This window comes from Vulpes lagopus, chromosome 7, assembly GCF_018345385.1.
Source record: "Vulpes lagopus strain Blue_001 chromosome 7, ASM1834538v1, whole genome shotgun sequence".
NCBI classification, from domain to species: Eukaryota; Metazoa; Chordata; class Mammalia; order Carnivora; family Canidae; genus Vulpes; species Vulpes lagopus.
In genome coordinates, this window is record NC_054830.1 from 16,272,634 (window position 1) to 16,294,831 (window position 22,198).

The window sequence follows — 22,198 nt, forward strand, 5'->3', positions numbered from 1 at the left end:
TAGGTGGCTGCCCTCCTGGCTGGAAGCCCGAGCTTCTGCAGAGCTGGCCACCAAAGTACCCAGCAGCACTTTCAGATCCTATCACAGAACCCTACCCCTAACACTGCCAATTGCTTGCTGTCAAACCCTCTGGCGCATCCCCAAATGTCCCCTCTGTACCCACCGAATGTTCCCACCTCACAACTGCTCCCCTGGAATACTTTTCCAGCTACTTTAATATTTGCTTCTCAGTCCCATTGTCCATGGTTTGGCCTAAATTCCACTCTGCCTTCTTGTGAAGTGTCCCTAGACCTATCCTGGCTTTCCCAGGAAATGACCACCAGCAGTACAGCATTCTTCCCACCTGTCATCCTGGGCTGGCTGACCTACAGACAGTGCTGCACCCCGTAGAGAATCCCACTCTTCTGGGGGGGTTTGCATGCTGCATTCCAGAAGTCACTTAGGTTCCTTGACCTTGGGCATCCCAGCTCCTCCGAACCCTTTGGCTTGCCCCCTCAGGATTCAGTCAGCTGGGCTGGCGAGGAAGTACTCTGTAAGACTGCCAGTTGCACAGATACAACCGAACTTTACTGCAGAATAATATGCGGAAACCTTACCGCCCTGATCTTGTCTCCATTTGTCACAATGTCAGTATTGGCTCCTCCATACTATCACTAAATCGGTTCAGAGTCTGGTGCGGGGAGGAGAGGAAGCTAACACCACGAGTGAAATCAACCCCAGGCATGAAATCTTGATATCTCCAAGAAAACAACGTGTAAGGTAGGTATCAGTGAGGGACCTGCCAGTGAGTGCTAAGGGCCCATCCGCTTGGGGCAGACAGTTACTCTCCAGCAGCAGGAGCAGGCTGAGAAAGTGCCGGATCCTGAAGCCCATCCTACAGGGGTCTCATCTTCACATCAGATGACTGAGCTAAAAGTGGGGAGCCACTCCCGACCCCCAAGGGAGGGAACCCTTTGCTCCCTTGTCTGCTTGCAGCAGGCCGCTCTTACTTCCTCTCTAGTCTCACCAGTCACATACAGGTCTCCCAAGAAATCCCTGGGCTGGAAAAGTAATGTGAACTTGAGGCCTTTGACTAACTTTCTCAGGCATTGACCCTAACAGAAACATCACTCAGGAACTGCAGAGGTTAAATATTATGCGAAAAGTACTCTTCTAAGAAAACAGCAAACTTGGGCTTCACCAAAATTTAAAAACTTTTGTGCATTAGGGTGCCTGGGTGGCTCAGTCGGTTAAGTGTCTACCTTCAGCTCAGGTTACGATCCCAGGGTCCTGGGATCGAGTCCCCGCATTGGGTTCCCTGCTCAGCAAGGAACCTGCTTCTTCCTCTCCTGCTCCCCCCACTTGTGCTCTGTCTCTGTCAAATAAATAAATAAATAAATAAATAAATAAATAAATAAATAAATAAATAAAATCTTTTCAAAAAAATGACAAAAACTTTTGTGCATCAAAGAATACTACCAAGAGAATGAAAAGATAACCCACAGAAGGGGGGGGGGGATACTTGGAAGTCCCATATTTAACAATGGTTTAATATCCAGAATATATGAAGAATTCAACAACTCAACAACAGAAAGACAAATGACCCTATGGGAAAATGGGCCAAGGATAAATAATCTTTCTCCAAAGAACATATACTAATGGCAAATAAGCACCCAATTAGATGCCCAACAGCACATATCATCAGGGAAATGCAAATCAAAACCCCAATGAGATACCACTTCACACCTACTGGGATAGCTGTAATTCTTTTTTTTTTTTTTTAAAGAAAGGCAGACTGCCACATGTAGCACCTCACGTGGATGTGTCTGGAATCTTGGAAGCTTAACTACCCTACGTTCTACACGTGGACCTTGAGAGCTTGTTTGGAGGTTCTAGCAGGGGAGCGCAGCTACTCCTATACCCTTGATGGAAAGACGGTCCTCCTCTATTGGGGAAGGTCATTCTCTTTAACCAAGCGCACAGCTTCGCTTCACAAGGGATGCTTGTGGAGTGGTGAGGAAAGAAACACCCACCTAGCCAGCCAGATTAGCCAAATCAAACTTGACTATCAATGTGGTGACAAATGTTGCAGCCAGATCACCTTTACACCCCATAATTTGTTTTTAAGTAGGCTCCATCTAGCATGGAGCCTGATGCAGGGTTTGAATCCACAACCCTGAGATCAAGACCTGAGCTGAAATCAGAGTTGGATGCTTAACCAACTGAATCACTCAGCTGCCCCTATCCTATAATTTTTTAAAGGGATGCCTGGGTGGCTCAGTGGGTTAAGCGTCTGCCTTTGGCTCAGGTCATGATCCTAGGGTCCCGGGATAGAGCCCCACAATGGGCTCCCTACTGAGCAGAGTCTGCTTCTCCCTCTCCTTCTGCTGCTGCCCCTGCTTGTGCTCTCTCTCTCTCTGGCAAATAAATAAATAAATAAAATCTAAAAAAAATTTTCTAAAAAAAGAAAAATAAATGTTGGGCAAGGATGTAGGGGAATTGGAATCCTAGTGTATTGCTGGTGGTAGTGGAAAATGTGCAGTTTCTGTGGCAAACAGTTTGATAGTTCCTCCAAAAGTTAAACATAGAATTCCTATATGACCCAGCAATTCCACTGCTTTGGCATATACCCAAAAGAACTGAAAACAGGGGCTCAGATAATACTTATAAGCCAATAGGTACACCAATATGCCAATGACAGCATTAGTCACAGTAGCCAAAAGGTGTCCATCAACAAATTAATGAACGAATAGCCACTGTGTATGGTATATACATACAATGGAAATACAATTCAGCCTTAAAAAGGAATGAAATTCTCTTACAGGGTAGAACATGGATAACCCTGAAAACTTATGCTTATGCTAAGTGAAGTCAGTGAAACACAAAAGGACAAATATTGTAAGATTCCACTTAGATGAGGTACTTTAAATAGGCAAATTGATAGAGATACAAATAGATAAGGGGCTGGGGTGTGATTAACAGGGAGTCACTGCTTAATGAGGGTAGAGTTTCTGTTTGGTGTGATGAGAAAGTTTTGGAAACAGTGGTGATGGTTGTACACCATTGTGAATATACTAACGCCTCTGAAAAAATGCTTAAATGGGAAGTTTTATGTTTATGTTTATCATTAAAAAAACAAAACTGTGGGAAATAAGGGTATCCCCATCCTCATCGGGGGAAGGAGGACCAGAATCAGGATCCAGAGATGATTAAGACATGCACAGCAGAGCAGCCTGAACTTGGGGCCTATATTCTTTTTCTACCATTGTGGGTTTTGAGGGTTTTTTTGTTTTGCTTTATGTTTTTATTTGTTTGTTTTGAGAGTGTAATTCACAAAACCAAAAGGTATTAGAAAGTATACAATGAAGTGTCTCCAGCCGCCCCTACCTTGCATCTGGGCAACCAGTCCAAGTCAGTGAGTAAAGAGAATCACCACCTGTTCCCGTGGCCTCTCCTAACACTCACTTGGGGATATCTCCCAGCTGTGTGACCTTAGGTAAACCACCTCATATTAATTAGCCTCAGTGATTCCACCTATAAATTAACCCTCCTCCTTCCTTCTTTTCAGAGTTGTCATCAAGCCTAGATAAGATAAAGCAAGCAACTGGCACCATTTCCATGACAAATCTGAAAACACTGTTGTCTTTAATAAAGAGAATTAAACCGTTATGAGCCACAGAGAAAAAGAGGAGCACTATGTACTCTCCATCTCTCTTTCCTTCTTTCCTTTTCTCCTTGCCCTTCTCTAATGCTGCAGGTGTCTCTCCAGCTAAATGCAAGCTGCTTAGCGCAGAGACTTCCATCTGCTCTGTTCACTGCTGTACCTCCAGTGCCTAATGACTGGCACAGAGGACGTACCCAGTACACATCTGCTGAAGGGATGAATTACCAGCTCTAATAACCCATTTTGAATCAAGCCAAACAATACTTCATCACCTGCCACTGATCCACCGACACCACAGCCTAGAAACTGAAGAGTCAACAAAAAATTCTAACTTCCTCTTTGCAAGAAAAGGACTAGAGAGGGTACAAAAATCAGGAGCTCCTGGATAGGAAAGATGCACCAGGAAAGGAAAAGGCTTCCAATGGCGTCAAGAACGTGGCTTCACAATAACTCTTCCTTAAAAAGAATGAAAGGAAACTCCAAAGGCCAGTGAACTCTCTAGTCCAAGATAGAAGCCATGTGATTTCCGACTTCACATTTTTTAGAAATGAGTTCATGTCCAAGAGCTTTCTGAAGCCAGAACCATGAAGATCAAACCCAATTAAAGTAGCAATAAGTATACCAACAAATTGGAAAATCTAGATAAAATAAGAAAATTCCTAGAAATACACAATGTACCTAAACTGACTCATGAAGAAATAAAAATTCTGAATGCATCTATAATAAGGAAACTGAATAAGTAATCAAAAGGTCCCAAAAAAGAAAAGCCCAGGACCAGATAGTTTTACTAGTGAATTCTACCGAACATTTATCATGGCTTTTTTATCTTTATTTATTTATGATAGTCACACACAGAGAGAGAGAGAGAGAGAGAGAGAGAGGCAGAGACATAGGCAGAGGGAGAAGCAGGCTCCATGCACCGGGAGCCCGACGTGGGATTCGATCCCGGGTCTCCGGGATCACGCCCTGGGCCAAAGGCAGGCACTAAACCGTAGCGCCACCCAGGGATCCCCTCTACCGAACATTTAAAGAAGAAATAACACCAATCCTTTTCAAACTCCTCCAAAAAACTGAAGAGGAAGGAATACTACCTAACTCATTTTATGAGTTCAGTATTACCTTGATTCCAAAGCCACACACACTACAAGGAAACTACAAATTTGGGGCACCCGGGTCAGTTAAGCATCTGCCTTCAGCTCAGGTTATGATCCCCGGGTCCTGGGATCGAGTCCTGTGTCAGGAAGAAGTCTGCTTCTCCCTCCCTCTCTCTGCTGGTGCTCTCTCTAGCTCTCTCAACAACAACAACAAAACAAAACAAACAAAAAACCACACCACATTCCATCATTTATTTAAAAATAAAAAAGAAAGAAAGAAAACTACAAACTCATATTCATCATGAACATGAATGCAAAAATCCTCAACAAAATACTAACAAACCGAATCCAGCAAGGACCAAGGGATCCCTGCAATGCAAAAATGGCTCAACATACAAAAACCAATTAATGCAGTAGAATAATAGAATAAAGGGGGGGGGGTATCATACAACCATTTCAATTGATGAAGAAAAAGCATGTGACAAAATTCAGCTCTCTTTCGTGAAAAACACTCCACAACCAAGAATAGAAGGAACAAGACGACAATGGCCATATTTGAAAAACTCACAGTGAATGTCACACCCAATGGTGAAAGACTGAAAGCTCTTCCATGATAAGGAACAAAACAAAGATGACTGCTTTCACAAGTTCTAGCCAACATGATACCCAAAGTTCCAGCCAAAGCAATCAGGCAAGAAAAAGAAATACAAGACATCCAAATTGGGATGGAAATAAAATTGTCTCTGTTCACAGACGATGATTTTTTATGCAGAAAAGTCTAGAGTCCACAAAAAAACTGTTAGAATAATACACAAATTCAGCAAAGTTGCAAGATGCCACTTTTGTAAATCAAAAAAATCAGCAGCATTTCTATATACACTAGCAATGTACAATCTGAACAAATAAATTAAGAAAACAGGGATTCCTGGGTGGCGCAGCGGGTTGGCGCCTGCCTTGGGCCCAGGGCGCGATCCTGGAGACCCGGGATCGAATCCCACATCAGGCTTCCGGTGCATGGAGCCTGCTTCTCCCTCCGCCTGTGTCTCTGCTTCTCTCTCTCTCTCTGTGACTATCATAAATAAATAAAAATTTTAAAAATAAATAAATAAATAAATTAATTAATTAAGAAAACAATCTCATTTACAACAACATCAAAAAGAATAAAAAACTTAGGAATAGATTTAACCAATGAGCTAGAGACTTGTATGATGAAAACTAAAGAATACTGATGAAAAAAATTAAAGATTTAAATAAAAATTAACAACTTAAAGAAACAAACAAACAAAAAAAACAACTTAAAGAAACAGAAAGACATCACATGCTCATGGATTGAAAGACTTAATATTAGGATGGCAACACTCTCCAAAATGATTTATAGATTCAATGCAATTTGTATCAAAATCCCAATGGTGTTTTTTGCACAAATAGAAAAATCCATTCTAAAATTCATATGGAGGGCAGCCTGGGTGGCTCAGCGGTTTAGCGCTGCCTTCAGCCCAGGAGTTGAGTCCCATGTCAGGCTCCCTGATGGACCCTGCTTTTCCCTCTGCCTGTGTCTCTGCCTCTCTCTCTGTGTCTCTCATGAATAAATAAATAAAATCTTAAAAATAAATAAAATAAATAAAAATCATATGGAATCTCAAGGATCCCAAAAAGCCAAAACAATCTTGAAAGAGATTCATACTTCCTGACTTCAAAACTTACTACAAGTGGGATGCGTGGGTGGCTCAGTGGTTGAGTGTCTGCCTTTGGCTCAGGGCATGATGCCGGATTTCCAGGATCGAGTCCTGCATCAGGCTCCTTGCATGGAGCCTACTTTTCCTCCCTCTGCCTGTGTCTCTGCCTCTCTCTCTCATTCTGTGTGACTATCATAAATAAATAAAAAAATTAAAAATAAATAAATAAAAATAAAATCTTAAAAAAAAAAACAAAAAACAAAAAACTTACTACAAGCTATAGTAATCAAAACAGTATGGTAGTGGTATAATGACAGACATATAAACCAATAGAATGGAATAGAGTCCCAAAATAAACTTTTGCACATATGGTCAAATGATTTCAGTGGGGATACCAAGACCATTCGATAGGGAAAGGAGGAAAGGACAGTTATTTCAACAAATGGTACTGGGAAAGGTGGATATTTGCATGCAAAAGACTATTAGATGTTTACATTATGCTCTACATAAAAATAACTCAGAATAGATAAAAAACCTAAGTATAAGAACTAAAACTAAAAACTCTTAAATTTTTTTTTAATTTTTTTTATTTATTTATGCACTGGGATAAGGCTCCATGCCTTTAGGCTCCATGCCTTTAGGCTCCATGCACTGGGAGCCTGATGTGGGATTCGATCCCGGGTCTCCAGGATCGCGCCCTGGGCCAAAGGCAGGCGCCAAACCGCTGCGCCACCCAGGGATCCCTAAAAACTCTTAAAAGAAAATAAAAGAAAAGCTTCAGGATCCAAAATTTGATAATGGTTCATTAGGTATGACACCAAAAGCAGGATCAACAAAAGAAAAAATAAATTGGACTTTATCAAATTTAAGAACTTTGTGCATCAAATGGCATTACTGGGAATGTGAAAAGACAACCCTGGAATTGGGAGAAAATATTTGCAAATCCCATATCTGATAGGGGGTTAGTATTCAGAATATATTAAGAACTTCTACAACTCAACAGCAACAACAAAAGTCAGTTTAAAAATGGGCAAAAGGGCGCCCGGGTGGCTTGGTCCATTAAGCATCTGACTCTGGTTTCAGCTCAAGTCATGATTTCACGGGTCATGAGATGGAGCCCCATGGGGGGAGGCTCAGTGGGGAGCCTGCTTGAAGACTCTCCCTCTCCCCTTCTCCCTCCCGCTTCTTTTCAAATCTTTTTTAAAAATGGGCCAAGAATCTGAACAGACATTTCTCTAAAGATATACAGATAGCCATAGGCACATGAGATGTTCAACATCACTCACATTACATAATTACATAATCATTACAGAAATGTATATCAAAACTACAATGTGGTACCATTTCACACCCAATAGGATGGTTAATATCAACAAAACAGAAAATAACAAGTGTTGGCGAGGACATGGAAAAACTGGAATCCGTGTGTACTACTGCTGGAAATGTGAAATGACGCAGCTGCTAAGGAAAACAGCACGGCAGTTCCCTAAAACGTTAAACACAGAACTGCTTATATAATCCAAAAACTCCACTTCATGGTACATACCCAAAAGAACTGAAAACAGAGGCTCAAACAGATATTTATACACTCATTATTCATAACAGCCAAAAGTCAGAAGCAACCCAAAATGAATGGCTAAACAAATTGTGGTATATAGTACAAAGGAGTATTATTCAGGTTTAAAAGGAATAAAATTGGGACGCCTGGGTGGCTCAGCGGTTGAGTATCCGCCTTCGGCTCAGGGCATGATCCCACGGTCCTGGGATCGAGTCCCACATCAGGCTCCCTGCATGGAGCCTGCTTCTCCCTCTGCCTGTGTTTCTGCCTCTCTCTCTGTGTCTCTCATGAAAAAAAAAAAAAAAAAAAGAATAAAATTTCACATATGCTACAACATGGATAAACCTTAAAAATGTTATGCTGGGGCAGCCCTGGTGGCTCAGTGGTTTGGCACCGCCTTTGGCCCAGGGCGTGATCCTAGAGACCCAGGATGGAGTCCCGCATCCAGCTCTCTGCATGGAGCCTGCTTCTCCCTCTGCCTGTGTCTCTGCACCCCCCCCAAGAATAAGTAAATAAAATCTTAAAAAAAAAAAAATGTTATGCTGAGTGAAATAAACCAGCCAAAGAAAGTCAAATACTATATGATTATACTTATGTAAGATACCTAAATAGTCAATAGATTGGGGGTTGTCAGGGTCTGGGCTGAGAGGAGAATGGGGAGTTATTGTTTAATGGATACAGAGTTTACATTTGGGATGATGAAAAATCTCTGGACATAGTTGTACAGTCATATAACATTATGAACTTGTTTCAAATGGTAAATTTTGTATTACATATATTCTGCCACAATTTAAAAAAAAAAAAAAGAAACAACAACAACAAAAATAACCATCAGGCCCTATTTTTCCCAGCCCACTGAGAGAATCCCTCTTTAAAGGCCCGTTCTCCTGATGACCTGGGCATCCTTCCCATGGCAATGGGTCCTGAGGATGCTATGTTGTCCTCTGTATTCTGACCTCAAGCCCAGTCCCAGTAATCTGGGCCCTAAATCCAAGCCTACAGCACAAGCTGCCTAGCCACTTGAAGGTGGAGGCTTGAGCTTCCCTAGGCGAGGCAGTTTTCAAACATAACCGTCTGACAGGCCCAACAAGCCGCCAACAAAAGCCAAAGCCAATCTGGCTAGCTTTCACTCGCTACTACTTCCCCTTTCACTTTCCCACAGGGCCGCCATGCAGAACGGAAACGGGTCAGACTGACCAGCCTCTTTAAAGTTGGAAACTGGAGTTCCATTTCCCCCCTCTATCAAAGGTCTGGATATTTCCCATCCTTTGTATTTTGTAGGATTGAGGGGTTTTGCTCATCCAACAACAGAACTGACAGCGTCCACCCTCTGAGGTCTCTAGAGCTCTTTCACACAGATGATCCCGTCAGATGTCAAAGCAACCCAGCGAGAATACAGAGGGGTTGTTATGTCCATGCCCCACTGAGGACGGGAAGGCGGGCTCAAACTGAAGCACTGCGTCACGAGGCCCACCGCCCCAAGTGGCGGGGCCAAGGTTTGCACACCGGTAATGAACTTCAGGATTCTCCTTCTTGCGGATTGCTCGGAAAGATCAACAAAGCGGAAAGGGAATCTTCGGCCCATCTGGCGTCTAACGGAAGAGAGGAAGATGCTTCCAAGTTCGGTCACTAAGGGGACCAGGAGGTCCATCCCCAGAGAAGCAGCCTGGAAAGAACTAAGAGCCCTCCTCTTTCCCTGACGTGCACCCTGACTTTCGTACTCAACGACTGCAGACGGGGGCCAGGGCACAGTCCCCGACTGCCCTGCCCAAGACACGCCGGCGGAAAGGGGAGGAATCTGCCAACCTGCCAGATGCACTTAATTTCACCAGGTTGGAAGGCCGGCGGGATCGTGAGAAAAGGGGATGATTCAGGGCGCTCGTACGCGGAAAGAAAAAAAAAAACCAAGGCTAATTCAATGAACATCTCAAACTTAGAAGTTGCCCTGGAGACGCACAAGGGAAACACCGAACAGTAGCCAAGAAGCGCGTAGCACGTGGACCACGGCCCTCCCCGCTCCGCGCATGCGCGGCGACGGCACCAGCGCCAAAAGAACCCCAGCCAGCCAACACCAGATTTGGTGGGAGGGATCCGACTCCTCGCGCAAGCGCCAACGCGCGCGCATGCGCGTCCTCAGCAGCTGCCTTTTCCTAGTGGTCCCCCCGTCCTGTAGTCCCTGTTCTGGATCCGAACACCGACTACCTCAACCACGGCCCTCACTCTGCGCTCCTCACCTTGCGCCCAGTTTTTTCCCGTAGGGCTTTCAGCCGTTCCTTTCTCCGCAACGCCTCTTCCTCTAGCCGGCCCACACCAGCCGCAGTAGCCGCCATGTTGCCCACCCTCCTCTTCTCTCGTCCTGCAGCGCGCAGGCCCAGGGAGTGGATGTACCTCTGGCGGCCAATCCGGGGACGAGAACGGGAGAACAGGAAGTCCTGACAGCCAATCAGCACTGAGTTTCTATGGGAGGGCCCGCCCCACCTTTCTCCGCAACTCGCCTCGCCTGTTGGGGGAGGGCAAGGTAAAGAGAGAGGCCGTAAGGCTCGATTCGTCCAATGCCAATCGGTGAGAAAGCGGCAAGTGGAGTCAGACCTGAATGAAGGAGGATAGAGCGCATCGATCGCTCTACTTTGGCCTAAGCAAGCCCCAACCACATCTCACTCCATATGAGCCGCCTGGAAGGCGCTGCCCCCTAGTCCTGATTCTTCAAGGCCTGAGTGCCTTCAAGAAGTCTTTACTGACCCTCCACTCCGATCCCAGTTTAATAAGAGATCTGCCTCTTCCTCTCCATCAGTGACTTCCTGGCTGCTCTTGTCATGGGCCCGTAGACCCTAATGTGTCTGCTCTCAGCTCAGATAAAGCCTGTGCGGTGCAGGGCTTGGCTCGATGGCCATTTCCTCCAGGCTCATGGATGATCCCTTCCCACTTCCAAGCTCCCCAAAGCAGCAAAGTACTCAGAGTCAGACTACCTAACCTGGAGAACAACAAACACCGAACCTGGGCCCAAGGGTCCCCAGGGACCCCCTGAGCTTAGTTCCTGAGAACTAGTGAGAGTTGATATGGCCTTGACTGCAACAGGTGGCCAAGAGGTACACTGCTCCCCAGCAGGAGCTGCCAGGGTCTTCTTTCCTGCGTGAACCAGCCCACTCCGCAACAACCAGGAGACCACTTTGGCTGAAGTTAAGACCTTCTGACAGGTCCCCAAAGCCATACAGAATCCATGCCTCCCTCACCCCAACACATGCCATGACTTGCCTCTCAACAAGACTATTTCCTTGTTTGGGGCCTCCCTTCCCAGGGTGGTAGCAGGTGGATGCCCAATCCCTTTCAGAGGGCCCTGTGCCACAAGACCTCTGTCCAGCCCCTCCCAAATGACTCTCCTGAACTCACTAGTGGGGGACTTTTGGTTCCCTGTTCCCCTGCATCTGGAGGGGTAACTTGCCAGAACCTGTACCAGGTTCACAGGCAGTACCTAGTATACAGGTAGTAGGTGCTCAAGAAATGTCAGCTCAGACGTAGGATGGACAGGACAGGAAAAAAAGGCCAGAGTGGAGGGGCTGCCCCAGAAGAAATCAGGACGATGGAAAAGGATGGGGATGGGGAGAGAGGCTGTCTTCTCTTGGCCACTCAAGGTCTGGGGGCCTCCAGGCTCCAGTTTCTCGACCCCATAGTATCTTTCTGGGTTCCACAAACTTCTCCCCAACTCCAACAAAGGTCCTGACCCCTGCCCAACACCAGAGGGAACCTCACCTCCCAGGCAGGCTGGTGGGGCAAGGCAAGGGTGATGGTGGCAGTGGCCCAGCATAGAGTCAGTCAGGCCTCCATCCCTGTCCATGCTGTCCCTGCCTACCCAAGTGATTCCCACTTGGCCCATTTGGGCCTCATTTTTTCCATCTGTAAAACAAAGGCATAAGACATCCACTTGCCTTTAACCTCTTGAGGTTAAAGGAAACAAAAGATGTAAGGACAAGTCTGGGCCCTAGAGTGGAGGATGCCTCTACTGGAGCATCCAGGACGCTTCTTGGAGGAGGGGACAGATGAGGATTGCCTAAATCTCCCAGGGATCTGCCGGACAGATGGAGGGCACCGCGCCTTCAGTTATTTCAGGCATGTCCTGCTGCTCTCTGATGTTCCCCATCGTGCTCCACAAACAGTAGGAGCAAAAACGTGGCACATCGGTCTGGTCTCCCCATTAAAGCGCTGGGAACAGCGCCAGGCACGTGGTTAACTCTACAAGTGGTCGTCGGGTGGTTGCTATCGTTATTTGTGGAAGGACTGTGGCCATCCGAACGCGGCCCGCAGCCCCTTCCCCCCAGCCCGGAGACGGAGACCCCATCCTTGCACCAAGGGTGGCAACTCCTGCCAGACGGGCTGTGTCCGGGGCGGATCTAGACCTTGGGCGATTCTGGAAAACCTGACCCCGACCCTCGTCCAGGAGGCTCAGGGTGGCTCTTCCCGAGGCACTGGTTAGAGACGCGGGCTGTTGAGAGCGGGGCTGCGGGGCGCCCTCCGGGGCCGCCCTGACCTCAAGCTCCTCCTCCCTCCGGGCTCCCCGCCCTTTGCACGGTCCCGGGAGAGGCGGGGCGGCGGTAGCGGCAGCTCAGTGCAGGAAGCCGGGCGGCGGCTGGCCGCGAGGAGGAGGAGCGTGCAGCCTCGGGTGGCTCCGCGCGGCGGGGGCCAGTACTACTTCCCCGAGTAGTACCGCGCCGCTCCGCCCCGGAGTGACGCCCTCCGCCCATGGGCCTGGCCGAGGGCAACCGGCGGGCGGCGCGGAGGAGGCGGCGGCGGCAGGTGGCGCGCAGCAGGGCCGGAGCCGGGCCGGGCCATGGCCGCCTCGGAGCGGCTGTACGAGCTGTGGCTGCTCTACTACGCTCAGGTGAGCCCGCCCCGCGCCGCTCCCGCTGTGCCCCCGGCTCCGCGCGCCCCGCGCCCGCTGCACCTGCGCCCCGCGTGCCCGGGGCCGCGTAGATGCGCGCGCGCGGGGCGGACTCGGGCTCGGCACACACGTGTGCGCCGCCCCCGGCCCGCCGGTGCCTCCGGCGCTTACACCTGGGGGATGACCCCCGCGGGGGTGCATCTCACCAGAGCCTCTCGGGTGGGGACCGCGCAACCTCGATCGCGCCCGATGCGGAGAGGGGCCCGGATCGAGACGACCTCCCCCTTTTACAGATGTAGAAACTGAGGCTCGGAAAATAAATGAGAAGCTGGGAGGGTTGTGAGGGGCAGGAAGGCTTAGTTTGCATTTGGGCTTGACTCTCCTGTGGGCGCGGCCCTATTGGGTGGTCTTGGCCGGAAGGGTCTAGTGGGTTGGGGGTGTCGGCAGGCGGGGAGGGGGTGAGAAGCAGGGGGCATCCCTGCTTGGATTCGCTTTGAGCCTGCCTCAGACTGCTCCCCATCAGGGCGCTGGCAGTGATGAACTCCTCCCTGACCCTGATCCGAGGAGGCCCCTACCCCACCCCTGGGGGGCCTGGGGGTCCAGCCAGAAGAAAAGATTCGCCTTGGATGCAGAAGGAGGGGAAAGGGAGGTGAGATAGGAGGGATGTTTGAAAGAGATGGAGGAAGGTCCTTTCCTCCTGAGCACCCCGTCCTGTCTCAGAGACAACCTCACGTGGCCTCAGAAGATGAAGGGAGTGACTGACCCAGGTGTCCTGTCGAGGCTGAGAACCTGGTGTCCCCAAACTCTGTCTTACACCCATGGGCTCCCACTTTCCTTCTGCTTTCACAGCAGGGAGGGATCCTAGGGTAACGCCCCCCTCCTCTTCACTTAGCCTCAGCCTCCCTCCCTGCACCTGCCTGGCATCCTGCTCCTGGCTCAGGTGTGCCCTGGGCACAATGGACTATTGTGTGCCCCTGATCTCATCACTAGGGGGAAGTTCGCGACCAGATTCAGCTGGCCCTCTGTGAAGAGGCTGGCCGACTGTCTCCTGGGACTGCAGGCTGGATCTGGGGCCCTAGGGACCTGGAATCCAGGCCATAAGGGCCACAGCTTCTTGAGTCCACTTTGGTGGTGAGAGGTCCAGGCCACTGGTAGGAGGCAGCATGTGTAGAGTCCCTCTTTGGGGTGACCCAAGGCAAGCTCTTTACACCTCTGAGTCTCTACTTCTCTATCTGTAAATTTGGCCCAGCCCTGACCTCAGGGTGGCCTAGACTCTGCAGAGGGGTAGCTGGTATGGGTCCTTCTTCCCTGGCCCCATTGGGTCCCTTCACCCAGGCCTCCTGTCTACATCTCCAAGGGTTGGTCCCTGCGAAGGGAAAAGATTCAGATGGAAACCTGCCCCTGGCCCTCGTGCCGCTGATTGCTCCTATGGCTGTGGGCAGATTCTTGGTCTTCAACTTGTTCACCTGTGACCAGGTGAAGGGGGCTTGAACCAGGTAGTGAGTCAGAGGGAGGTTAATGATGGATCTTCAGGCTGGATGGCATGCTGCTGGGGGAAGGCTGTCTAGATCTAGATACCGTCTCCCAGGACTGGACCTCCAGCATAGCATGGTTGCCTCCCGCTGCCCCTTCTAGCTGAGCTCTGCAGATGGTCAGCTCCCTCATTCCCTCAGGAGGTGGTCAGCACTCATTTCTGAGTTCCCTCTCCCCCTCCAGCTCCTCACCTCACCGGGGCAGATCTGGGGCACAGGCCGGCTGGTTGTAGCCCTAGAAACCTGAGGAGTCAGGGGGCGGCCTAGGGCCTGGCAAACAAATCCAGGATGTGAGTATGAACCGGAAGCTTCGGCCAACCTCCCAGCACTGCCTTCCTGCCCACTTGGTCCTGCTCCTGCTCCCGGAACAGGTCCCCACCCCTCCACGCTGGGCTCCCAGGGAGTGGTAGCTATGCTCCTTTGAGCTCTACTAGGGACCCATTGTGTGTTTGCTTGAGGGAAGAAGGAAGATAAGGTAGGAAGAGGAACTGGTAGAGGGTATTAAGAGACCCCAGAGTTGGCCAGCCACAAGGTTCTCTCAACCACCGAGCCCCTCCCCTCAGCTGAGAGAGCTGACATCAGCTGGCAAACCTGTTTTCCCAGTTGTGGGTCTAGGCCCCGCCCAGGGGAGCACCCCCTTTCTGCCCTTCCTTTCTCCTCACAGACCCCGGGGTTCAGACCCACCTGCCCCCCCTCCCCCGTGGGCCCTGCTCAACTGGGGGCATCAAGTGTGGGGGGGGAGTGGCTGCAGGTGGCTACTGAGGAAGGAAGGGGGGCCAGAGTGCCCCTGGATATCACTTAGTCTGAGTCCTGTAGCACTCTGATGGGGAAACCAAGGCAGGGTCATGCCAAGGTCATGGGACAAGTTTGGGGTAGAGTCCATCAGAGCTCCAGCCCAGTCTTCATTCTGGGTTTCTTTGTCCAAGAAAGGTCTAGTCCTGTGGATAGGAAGCCTCTGGTGGGTCTGTACCCTGGGATGGCACAAGCTGTGTGAATGAGCCTTGTCCCTCCTATTTGAGGGGGCCTTTGTCTCCCTCCTGTTTCCCTGACCAAGCTGGACCTCAGCTCAGGCAGGTCCCCACTTTCACCCTCACTGTGCTTGCTACTTGGCACACCCCACATTTCAAGAGGCCCCTTGGGTACTAGCTGAGGGGCTGGATGCAGGAGACAGGCCCCACACCAATGACTGGTTGTGCCAAGGAGGCTGAGTTTGGGCCTTGTGGGCAGAAGGGTCAGGAATCCCAGGAGCAAGTGCATGACAGTGGCAGTGGGAAGTGGGAGAGGCCAGTTGTCAGGAGGGAGAGGGAGGCCTGGGCGATGGGCGGAGCTTCCTCCAAGGAGGGCTAGGAAGGGGGCAAGGATAAGAGGTCTGGGGACAGCACACAACAGGCTGGCAGTTGGGCAGCATGTAAAAGTTATGCAAAATAACATGCAAATGAGCAGCCCCTCTTTGGGCTGGAGCTTAGTGTTGCTCAACAGCCCCCTAGTGAAAGGGAACATTGGGGGAGTGGGGGCTGACATCTGGGGCACTCAGGGCCGCAAAGGACTGGAGGGACAGACATTCAGGTTCCAGGTGGGGAGCCTAGGCTGACCGCTCCAATTATGCTGTCAAGGATTTAGGGTTCCAGGGAGGTCAGGTTAGGTCAGAGCTGGAGTTGACCTTACTCTGCCCACCCCTCCCTGGTCCCTCACCCTGACTGATGAGCTCTGTTTGCCTCATGGACACCTGGTTAGGCCCTTTGCTCCCTCTGGGCCCTTGGCTAGGTCATATTCCTCCCTGTGCCTCAGTTTACCATCTTGAAATGGGAGAAAGGAAGTTGGAAGAGTCTCTTTAGTGCTTGCACCTCAGAGCGGCAAACAAGGTTTCCTCTTCCCTGACTTTATGACCAAGGCAGCTGAAGGGGGCAGGTCTAGGGTGATGGGGAGAAGAGCACAGAGCCCAGGCTTGGGGGGAGAGACTGGTAATCCCTGAAGTTGTTATGGCAACTGGAGTGCTGATGTGGAAGTGTGGGGTCCCCATGGAAACAGGGTCGGTTACTATGGGGACCCTGGATGGAAATTCTCAGTTTCCATAGTGATAGGACAAGGGGAAGGTTAAGCCCTGGGGGGCATTCTAGAGACCAGAAGGTCCACCCCTTTCAAGACCTGGTCCCCAGATGAGGGGGAGAGACAGACTGGCCCAGCTACCTGGGCACTTGTACCCCTATGGCTCAGTTGTCTGCCTCTGCCTCTGGCAAAGTCCCCATCTTTCTGCTTCATTCTTTGACCTGAGGTCCTCCAAGTCTGACCTCAAGGTACCCTGGTGTGGCCAGAATCCATCTTTTACTTGACATTGCCATCCCCCTCCTGATGCTGAGTGGGGAGTCCCCCAGGCCTGAGAGAGGTTATCCCGATCAGACCCCACCCCACCCTGTCCCATTTCTGCTTGCCTGTCCCTGGAAATGGGACGTTCACTATGTGCCCCCAGGCAATTCTGACTAGTGGGGTCACCCACTTTGGAGCTACAATCTTCTCTCCTCACCCTGCTCCTAGCTCTAATCTAATGGTTGGCTCCACCAACACCCTTCCACCTGCCTGGGACAGCCACCCGTGTGAACCAAGGTCTGCTACTCATCGGCCACTCATAGAAGTGGGTGGGGAGAGCACTAGTGTTGCTCTAGGGAATGCCAGGGGGTTGGGAGGGCAGAGCTCCTGGATTTGGGGATGCAGCTCCCACTCTCCTTCTTTCGTGCTGAAGGATGTGGTTGGGGAGGCTTTACCTGTGAAGCAGGTATGGAGGGATGGATTTCAAGGGGCAGCTGAAGTGCAAAGAGATTAACGATAAGTAACAAGCTACTAAGTCTGAGAACCAGGGCTTGGACTCCAGAACCTGTACCCTCAACCACTGATTCAATTTGGCAGCCCCAACCTCCGAAGCACAAGGCTTTGCCTTGAGAAAGGTGCTGGCTCTGGAGAGCATTCAGGTAGAGGGAACATGGAGGGCAAAGCACTTGCAGACCTGTGGGTGGGGGGACAGTGAGTAATGCCTTTGGGCTGGGCCATCCGGGGGGCATGGGGTGCTGAGACAGGAGGGGAGGCTGTGGACTTGCCCTAGAGCCTGTGCTGGGGTGGGTGACTGGCTTATCAGACAGTGGTGGCCACTCGTGTGTACTGGAGGTGCCCTGGATGCCGGGTGGTGGTTAAGGAATTTTTGGGTATTGCGCCATTATAAACTCCGAGAAGACGTGATGGGAGGGATCGGGGTTTGAAGTGAGGTCTGGGCCCTGAGGTGACTCCCAGGACAAGCAAGGGCTGGTGTTAGGATTGCGGCAGGGCAAGCCAGCTGAGGGGCAGCATGAGGTCAAGCATCGCGGCAGTCCCTGTCGTCCCTGTCCCCTGGCAGACAGCCCCACCCACCCATTCGTGCCACAGCCGCCTGCCCTCCGCCTTCTGGGTTCCCTCCGAGATCTGGGGAAGTGGCAGTTCCATGTCCACCCAGGGATTATTTGGGCCTAAGGAGCCCTGGGGATCTCCCAGCCCCGGGCCTGAGTGCCCTCAGGGCTAGGCAGGCACAGACTGGGGCCCCTGCAGACGTGGTCATGCATCCCCCCAGCTTGCCCCCCTGCAGCAGGCCTCAGCACCACCTACACAGGAACCCCAGGGCCTGAGGAGTGTGGCTGCTCCTTACCTGCCTTTGTGGGAGGGGTGGGGTTGGGACTCTGGCCCCTTCAGCTTAGGGACTGGGCTGGCTCTGCCCAACATTCCTGCTCTGAGCTGGACCATGGAGGGAGGAGCTGGAAGACGCAGAGCTTCTTTGAGGAGTGTGGGAGGCCCAGGTGCCACAGCCTCCTCTTCCAGCTCTAGACCCCTTATCATTGGGCACCACCTCTGTACCTGTGAGTCCCGCCCCCCTGTAGGGTCTCCCGTACCCGCAAGCAGGTGGGGCTTGCGTCCAATGAGGGACAGGCATGATCCCCCCATCTGCCTCAGAGACCCCTCCTGCTCTTCCAGAGCCATGAAGGCTACTTTGACTGCTTCCACCCCTAATGCAGCCCAGCCCGGACCTGCTGGACAGGCCGCGGGTGTGGTTCTAGGGGCGGAAAGCCAGTGTGCAGAGCTTGAGGGATCCACCCGGGGTTCTGGGGCGGGGGACAATCCAGGTGATGGCCACAAAGAAGCTGGCAGCTTCCCACTTAAGTACCAAAAGCCTAAGTCACGGACAGCAGGGGGCATAGGGTGGACAGGGGCCTAGACCGGAGGATGTGACTCAGATGGACAGGGGCGGAGAGGCTGGAGAGTGGCTGTGATTGGTCTAGGGGCCTGCAATGCTGGGCTCAGTTGAGCCCTATCCTCAGGCCAGGGTGGGGGGACATGGCCAAATGTGGGCTTTCAGGTCCTCAGCAGCACTGCAGTGGGCAAAAGGGATGTACATTTTAGGCGAGAGATGTCTGGCTTGACTGGGGGTGGTTTGGGGGCAGAAGAGGGTGGGGATGGTGTTGGGCCAGTTTTGAAGATTGATGGGGATCTGTGGGGTCACTGAGGCAGAGGCCACATGGTCAGCTTGGGCTAGCTGGCCAGCAACCATGAGTGGCCCTGGCCTAAAACAAAGGTCTGACTTTCAGCATCCTTAAAGGAGCAGCTGAAGTGGTTGTAGTGGATGAGGCATCCTCTCCGGAGGGTCCCCACCCCCCGTCCCCATACGCTATGGGAAATGTTCAGAAGTGGCCTAGGAGGCCTGGCCTGCTCTGGTGTTTCAGGGTTAGGCACTTTGGTGTCCTTGCTGATGGATGGAGAGGAGGGGCAGAGACAGAGGTAGGTGAGCAGAGAGGTGGCCAGTGGCAGAGGGTGGAGAGAGGAGTTGACGGACAAAAAGTCACGGTGGCCATGGCACGTTGGGTCTACACCTCAGTGGCCCCAACCCCTCCTTCAGTTGCCTTCGCCTCAGATCTGTGACAAATGCACAGGAAGGTGCCCAACCACAGGGTGACACCTGCTCTGTCTAGGTTTCTTGTGGATCTGGCCCAGGGTCTGCTGGGGTCTGACCACCTCCTTGGGGCCCATTCAGTCCCTGTGTGGGGGCCCCGTGTGGCCTGGAGCTGACAGGCCCCAGAAATAAGCCATCCATCCAAGGTAGTTCTCCTTGAGTTGAGGTCTGTGGCACCTGGGACACAGCACTTGTGATGTGTCCCTTGCCTCTTTAGCCTTGTTCAGGCTGGACCTGACCTACCAGCCTCTGGCTCTGGGAAAGAAATGTGCCTTCTGGGCTCAACTGGTTTGGGGGGAAGAAGGGTGGGGTGGCAGGAGGAGCTCTAGGCCACCACCCACTGTGTCCTGGGAGGGGTTTAGAGGTTAGAGCAGACTGGGGCTAGTCTGGGACCTACTCAGCTGTGTCCCTGGAGTAGAGACCAATAGGGCCAGGCAGAGAGGCCAGGACACAGGGGAGGGGGACAGGGCAAAGGTATGACTGAGTCGTCCTCTTGCACATCATTCCCTGGGCCTGAGGCATTGGACACAGGTCAGGGAGCTGTGGGTGCCTTGAATGAAGGGCCTTGTAGCAGCGGGAATCAGAACCTGTTCCTAGACTGCAAGTCCCGAACCTCATGCCAGTAAAACATTTCTCTGGTTCACAAGCCCCTCCCCGGGCAGGGTGACCCCGCCCCACTGCACTGCAGGCTCCGCCCTCAGTGCTGGGCCGGGTCCCTCACAGCTTCTCTTGCAGGGCCCTGGGTGCCCCTGGGCCCCCCCACATCCCTGCGGTCTGCCGGGAGGAAGCAGCCCGCCTCCCCCACCGTGACTCTGCGCTTCCTGCCCTGGCCGGGGCGGGAGGGGACATTTCCCGTTCACACCAAAGTTTCCCTGGTGGCAGGCGCCCAGACTCGGGCTCGGCCGCTGCCCCTCTTACCCATGGAACCAGCTTTGGGGCCTGGGGTCCAGGTAACCAGCCAGGGCGGGCATTAGGTTCCCAGGGTGAGGTAGGGCATTCTGCGTGTCCATGTGGGGAATGTGTGTGTGCATGGCTCTGCCTGGTCCACCGCACACATGTAGCACTGGATCCATAGTCAGGGAAGGCCTCCTGGAGGTGGTGGCTGCTGAGCTGGTAGATGGCAGCCCAATGCTTTATTTAGATCAGGGGTGGCTGGTGGGTGGAAGGCCTTCAGCCCCAGCAGCAATGTGGGCCGTAGCCACATCCCAGGACCCAGGAGTGTGCACACTGAAGCCCCTCCCCTGGCTGTGTCCCCCAGGGTTCGGGAGGTGGGAGCAGAGACTGGGAGACTGGGAAAAGCAGACAGGGGGCCTGGGAGAGTGGTCAATATGCAGGGCAGCCCTCTGATGCTGACCTGCAAACTTCCTGTCCTCCCTCCTCCCCTCTCCGCCTCTCACCCTCTCCACCCCCACTGCCCTGCCCCCAATCCTTGTCCACCCCATGTCCTCCCTCCTTCACTCTCCATTCACTGCTGCTGTCGACAACCCCCTGGTGTGCCCCTGCCCTCGGTGCCCTCTCTGCCGCCACCCCCCCCCCCCCGTGGCCCTACCCCCTCTGCCTGCAGAAGGACCTGGGCTACTTGAAGCAGTGGCTAAAGGCCTTTGTGGGTGCCTTCGAGAAAAGCATCTCCCTGTCCTCTCTGGAGCCACGCAGGTGAGGCTGGATCTACCCGGAGGGCAGGGACGGGGCAGGGAGACGGCGGGTCCTCGGTGCCCTAGCGACCGTCCTCCCTGCAGACCAGATGAGGCGGGCGCAGAGGTGCCGCTGCTGCCACCAGACGCACTGCATGTGCTGGCAGAGCAACTGGACGAGGGGGACCTGGAGCAAGCCCTGGTGCTGCTTAAGCTCTTCATCATTCTCTGCAGGTGGGTGGGTCCCTGTCATGGTCCTCTCCAAGGGGGCGGGCAGCTGGGGACCTGGGGGCCAACAGTGGGGCGGTGTATTCCTGTGACACCTCTCGCCATTCCCTGCCCAGGAACCCAGAGAACGTCGAGGCGGGCTGGGGCCAGGTGTTGGTGCCCCGGGTGCTGGCTTTGCTGAGGAAGCTGTCAACCGAGGTGAGGTGGGCCCTACCCTGAGGGAGCATGGGGGTGGGGTGGGGGAGTAGCCAGGGCCCAGCTGACCCCCTCTGCCCTCTCCTGGTACCTACAGCTGAAAGGAGCCCCAGGATCGCAGGAGGGCCAGGGGCCGCAGCTGGAGACCGTGGCCCTGCATGCCCTGCTCCTCTGCGAGGGCCTCTTTGACCCCTACCAGACCTGGCGGCGCCAGCACAGTGGGTGAGAGCCAGCCCACCGCGGAGGACCCAGAGGAGGCTGGGGAGAGGACTGGGGTGGGGGCGGTGGCCTGTCCTGCAGAGTTTTTTGGGGGGGCACAGGTACCCGGGTGAAGGAGGATGGCCAGGGAGGGGTGGAGTGCCTGGCCTCACCAGGGCCCCTCCCCGTCCCCACCCCCAGGGAAGTCATCAGTTCCAGGGAGAAGAGCAAATACAAGTTCCCTCCGGCCGCTTTGCCCAGTGAATTTGGAGCCTTCTTCCAAGGTCAGGCCCCGCCTCCCGCCCCCCTAGGCCCCACCTGGCCCCACCCCTAAACCTGAGCCCCTTCTTGCAGTTCCCCATCCCAGAGCTGGCTGAACAGGACACCCGCCCTCAGTGGTGGCTGCAAGTGGGGCTGGGAGCCTCATGGGAAACCAAGGGGGGACTCCAGAGCCCAGGAGTTCGGGGCCAGAAGGGACAGAAAGGGCATCTCTGGGTGAAATGGGTACTTTCTTTTCTGGGCTTGGAGTGAAGGCCTCCCATCCGGTAGGGGAAGATCAGTTTCCCTTCCTCCTTCCCTCCTGCCTCCTGGGTCCCTGCAGCCACTT

The 22,198-nt window shown here is 52.6% G+C and overlaps 2 protein-coding genes across 10 annotated transcripts in view; one reads left to right on the top strand and one right to left on the bottom strand.

Moving 5' to 3' along the window:
- Nucleotides 1-10,354, bottom strand: part of CCDC12 (coiled-coil domain containing 12) — a 53,854-nt gene extending 43,500 nt beyond the window's left edge. For both annotated transcript variants that reach the window (XR_005988793.1, XM_041760701.1), the window contains exon 1: nt 10,206-10,354. Coding sequence is in view for 1 of the 2 variants with exons in the window: in XM_041760701.1 (XP_041616635.1) it covers nt 10,206-10,301 (96 nt within the window). In the remaining variant the exon portion in view is untranslated. The remainder of the gene's footprint in view (nt 1-10,205) is intronic.
- Nucleotides 10,355-12,553: 2,199 nt separating this feature from the next.
- NBEAL2 (neurobeachin like 2) overlaps nt 12,554-22,198 on the top strand; it is a 29,407-nt gene continuing 19,762 nt past the window's right edge. For 3 of the 8 annotated variants that reach the window (XM_041760688.1, XM_041760689.1, XM_041760691.1), the window contains exons 1-6: nt 12,557-12,844; nt 20,904-20,992; nt 21,076-21,204; nt 21,315-21,396; nt 21,491-21,615; nt 21,793-21,875. In XM_041760688.1, the coding sequence (XP_041616622.1) occupies nt 12,794-12,844; nt 20,904-20,992; nt 21,076-21,204; nt 21,315-21,396; nt 21,491-21,615; nt 21,793-21,875 (559 nt within the window). In that variant the 5' untranslated portion in view covers nt 12,557-12,793. Of the gene's footprint in view, nt 12,845-20,159; nt 20,290-20,903; nt 20,993-21,075; nt 21,205-21,314; nt 21,397-21,490; nt 21,616-21,792; nt 21,876-22,198 lie in introns of those variants that run through there. The other 5 variants (XM_041760690.1, XM_041760693.1, XM_041760695.1 and 2 more) reach the window with 4 other exon arrangements.